The following is a 5,194-nucleotide window of genomic DNA, read 5'->3' on the forward strand; positions in this document are numbered from 1 at the left end:
CTCTACTAAGAGTGATATATATTTGTGCAACTGACAACCATAACCACAAAATTATATTTGTGCAACTGAAAGAATACATGTGCCACACGATTAAGGGGAAATTCCATCCACAATAGCAAGTTGATGAGCTATATCAAATACATTGAAAATGATCATTCCATTTTTACACGTGATCAAGCATGGATCTACCCTCCAATTGCATTCAAATTGCCAGCAAGATTACAATTAGGCCAGTCATGATAGTCTCTCGAATCTTTCCATGGACACTGAAAAGTAGCTCAACAAAATATGTTAGCAAGGTGGCCTACTGATAGAATTATGCTCTATAGTAGCAGCAAAAGAAAATTGTTGTAAAATGCTGTTAAAACATACCGTAAATCCAACTGCATAAGGGCATTTTCGATAAACATCAAAGCACACTCCTCGACAAGTCTTGATGATAGTATAGTTGACATATATAGTAGGGTGTAATTTAGTGCCATATATTGCATGTTCTACATCAAAGGGTCCAAGTGCTGATGCATGTAATGGTGGCGATGGAGTACATTGTGGAAAAGAAACCGCACATACCTTAGGAACACCAAAAAATTTAGAATTTTCGAATATAATTGTGATATGTGAAATTCAGAATCTTAGAACATATTTCTTATGAGAAATAGAACAATAGTTTAGGGGCAAAGAACATATGATATACATGGTGTATAAGTATGTTTTTTGCCTTACCCAATGTTTGTATGCATCCAAACAATCAGTGCATTGCCAGGTATGCCGGTCTCGACAATTCATGAAGGTCAAAAAATCCTTGCAATACGAGTTTGGTTAGTAAACTGCTGAAATTGGAAACTCCGAAACACATATTGAGCATTATATAGATAAAATGCAACACACATCAAAAGTTCAAATCCTGAATTGTTGCCTATGATTACACATACAATTTAAATACCAAAATAGGATAGTCTTAACAAATTAGAATCCATCTTTACTAATCACTGTACGCAATATACTCAATTCCACACCTAAATGGGTCAAGCATAGAAATTAACATTAAATACCTTGCTAATAACAAACATAGAGAAGAATATCTACATTGTGCATGCACGATCATGATCAAACAGATGTGATATCATGACCCTTTAGAATAACTAATTTGATCAAGGTTCAATGCAACAAAAATATTTTTTTACTTCATTGTGCCCATATTGAATGGAATTTTCATACCATATTATTTTAACAGACTCCAAAACTTACTTTCAATCTATTATAATGGCATTCAGCAAATCGGTCCTCCTTTTTTCCAGGGGGGAGTCCAGTATTTACTTCAACACGTGCTTGGTAACTGACAATTGATGCTGAAATTTAGAGGCAAACAGTTAATTCTGTAACATCAGAGTCTGGTACTCTTGCTAGCTTTATTTGGCACGACATACAGTATGCATACAACATGACGACAAAAACCATTGATATTTATCAACTACTTCATGGACAGAGGGAGATTATGCCATAAAAATGTGTACATAGGTGAAGTGCATAGACAATGAGATTTTATATTTCTCTATATAACTAAGCAGCGGACTAGGTTTATTCATACAGATATATAGCCATCATTGTCAATACAGGCTTGATACCCAAATTTGTAAATAAAATACACTTCTTTGAAAGGATGACAATTTGAACCCTTCACACCATAGAATTAAAATGAAAGTAGAATCACAATGATGTATCAAAAGAGAAAGAAAGTTACCATCACAAAACCATGGTTCAATGGTTGAGGTGGTGAATGGCGATTGTGTGTCTGTCCATGAGTAGGATGTACTTACAGGACTAATTGTTATGCATTGATGAGCATTACAATCTTCCTGAAATTCAAACACCTGTATTGGTTACAATCTTATTTCTCCCTGAAACAGGTAAATAGTGCATGACTCACTGGCACTGCCAGTGTAAAGATATAATCAAATCTAACCTGTACACATAAAGTTAGATATAATCGAAGGGAATATAAAATGGTCGGTTCCCTAATAAATTATTTTAGGAATTACCTTCAGTCTTCTTGCCTTGAGAAATTTCAATACTCCCACCCCACATGGAAAATGCCACTATTCAATTTAATAGAAACCATGAAACCATAAGTGAATGAAAAAGGAATGGGAAAAGAATACCAGGTAAGAGTCATATCTATACTCTCCATCTGAACCAACAGATGGGATAATGGTACAAGGTTGAGGTGTCAATGATGAACAGTCCGGTGATAACACTGGAGTCCAGGTCTGAGCCAAACAATGCCATGCTGTATGCAGCAAACAGCAATCAAAATAATCAGTAACCAACAGTGATTTTTCTTTTAAAGATATATATGCAACATATACATACATAAATGCATATAATATATATATGTACAGACACACATGCATTTATGTTATAAGCTACTTGTTTTAGATATATAAAATGCAGGGCAAAAATACGAAATACCAGACTTTTTCTTTGCTTCCCAGATGCCCTTTGCTTTCATCGCAAGAGCACTTAGATGCACTTCTTGATCAACTATATGATCATTTCATCCCCTTTTTCTTTCTTTAGAGTGTTGACAAAGTGCATTTGGGGAACAAAGAAAAATCAGGGGCATTTGGGAAATAAATAAAAATTCAGGGATATTCCCTTAACTGTGTATGCATAAAATGGCTAGTTAATCAAATACAATTCTATTATTACTACTATCATTACAATTATCATTGACTGCATTTTTCCTTTATATTTTCAAAATTCTCAGTCTTTTCTAGACATAATGATAAAAGAAACCCATTTTGAGAGCATATCCTTTGTAAAACCTCTTATTGTTTTACGTTTCAAAAAGGAAATGTAAGTGTTATTTTTATCTGAACATTCTTATGAAATTTTCTTCTTCCCATTTAAGAGAAAGGAAAAACTATAGAATCTCAAATATCCAATAATCACATAACACACAATTCAATTATTCTAGGAGGCTACATATTTTATTCCGTTGATGAAAATTCTCATTTTTCGTCCATACAAGACTAAAAATGGAAAGCTATAGTAGAATCTTACAATGCTTAATGATCACATAATACACAATCCATAAGGCACTTGTTCTTAACACCATCATCCTTTTCTTCCTTTAATCTCATAATAACCATCAACACATCTTGATTGGAAAGCACTAAGAACCTGCCATTAAAGTCAATATTTGTTTTCTTGTTTATGTTTTCTAATAAAAAATCTTCCAACATAGTTATTCTCTATTTTTCTTGCCTAAACTGAACCTTCCAGATAATTCAGTCTTTATTTTCCTAATTCATACAAAAACATCGTTCTGATTAGCAGGAAGTAAAGGAAATACCATTTTGAATGAATCTGTTTTGTACTTTTATTTTCTGCTTTTAGTGCAAGAAAGAGAGAGATAGAAACGAGAAGTAGATCTAGATATAGATACCTGAAAATGAGGACGAGGATAGTTAACTTGATTGCAGAAGAACAGAACAGAGCAGGCAAGGCAATGCAAGGCAAGGCACACACACGGTCGATCGATCGATAAACAGTTGGTTGTTTTTTAACAAATACAATATATATTTCTATTCTCCATTTCTAACTCCATCTTCATCAAATAATTACAAATATAGCCCTCTAATCCCCCAACCTTCCCCAAATAATTATATCTTGTCCTTCATCCAAGAGAAGTTTCACCCACGCCATTCACTCTACAATAAAGGCCAAAGGTCCATATTTTGAACCAAAGAGCCCTTGGTTGGATGATTATTTGATTATGGAAGTTCCAATGGCATTGAAAACTCCATTTCAATTTCAACGAGATGATGTTTGTAGAAGGATCTACTATAGAACTTTTAATGAAACTCATTAGGTGGGAATCCATTCATCATATATCATGCTCAGCAAGTCAAGTATAGCTATCCATTCTTTCTCAGCAAGATCATGTTTGCAAAAGGATCTACTATAGAACTTTTAATGAGACTCATTAGGTGGGAATCCATTCATCATATATTATGCTCAACAAGACTTATGTTAATGGTTGTTTTGAGAGTGGATTGCATTGCTGGTATGACTACCAGAATAACCTACTTACCACCAAATTCTTTATCAATTAGAGGAGTAGGTATCTATATTTCATCGGTCCCTTTCTATCTTCATTGGTTCATCAATCACTCTATCTTCCTTGGCAACACATATAACCTATATTCAAGTTTCTCTAAGCATTTCTCATACATTTGTTTCCTCCTAGCATGAACACTTAGCTTCCTTATATGTCTATTATTATAGCCAACATCAACAACAAACTTGTGCACCAAGCCATGTTCAAGATAAGTGGCACATTTCAACGAATATAATCAAAGACAATCAAATTGCACAATTCTTCTTCTAGACTAAACTTGAACATGTGCTATTTTGCCAAACTAACCATTTGATCTATAGCCTCAACCAACATATGGGGGAATCTTTAGCCTTATGAGAAAGGGAATAGGAATTAGGAAAAGGGCGTAAGAGTAAATTAGATGGTATGCTTATGCCATTATGCATGGATAGGTAGTCTATAACAAAGAATTTGTCTCATATTGGCCCTGGGGGAATCTTTAGCCTTATGAGAAAGGGAATAGGAATTAGGAAAGGGGTGTAAGAATAAATTAGATGGCATGCTTATGCCATTATGCATGGATAGGTAGTCTATAACAAAGAATTCGTCTCACATGCTTTCAAAGATACCACAACATTTCCTAGTGTTACCATTATATTACCAATACAAAATGTTTACAAAATGCAAATAAATATGCAATACCCTTGACAAATTCAACTAGTGACATAATCCGTCTTTCCTAGGTAATCTTTTACGAGACACAATCATACAATGGAGTCAATCAGGAGATACATCCAGTAGATTGGTAACAAGGGTCTTCACAATGGTCATTGAGATTACTATTAGCCCAAGGCCACAGACAAGCTCCAATGGCATTTCCACATGCCAAGAGCATTTCAATTGGAGCTGGATTAGATCCAATAACATGATGAACTTGATTAGACACAATTACAACTGCACAAGAATTTCAAAAAGATCAGAACATAGATGAAACCAGTTCATCAGATCTAATATATTAGCGTGAAAGTTGATGAAAAGAGCTGCTTTGCAACATTTCCATGGATATAATCAAAACATTAACTAGAAGGTTAA

At 34.2% G+C, this 5,194-nt stretch overlaps 1 protein-coding gene across 1 annotated transcript; it reads right to left on the reverse strand.

Annotated features, from left to right (window-relative positions):
• On the reverse strand, positions 1-3,545 carry LOC147863429 (stretch-activated cation channel yam8-like). Its single transcript, XM_087319215.1, has 8 exons — positions 3,449-3,545; positions 3,064-3,183; positions 2,160-2,287; positions 1,742-1,856; positions 1,249-1,349; positions 724-801; positions 373-570; positions 1-266 (listed from the first exon to the last, which is right to left on the reverse strand). The coding sequence occupies exons 2-8, from the start codon at positions 3,119-3,121 to the stop codon at positions 186-188; spliced, it is 759 nt and encodes a 252-aa protein (XP_087175341.1). The 5' UTR covers positions 3,122-3,183; positions 3,449-3,545; the 3' UTR covers positions 1-185.
• Between the last annotated feature and the right edge of the window lie 1,649 nt (positions 3,546-5,194).

This window comes from Azolla caroliniana, unplaced genomic scaffold (genome assembly GCF_043228905.1).
Source record: "Azolla caroliniana isolate FFs.n. ecotype wild unplaced genomic scaffold, voAzoCaro1.0.p SCAF_5, whole genome shotgun sequence".
Lineage (NCBI taxonomy): Eukaryota > Viridiplantae > Streptophyta > Polypodiopsida > Salviniales > Salviniaceae > Azolla > Azolla caroliniana.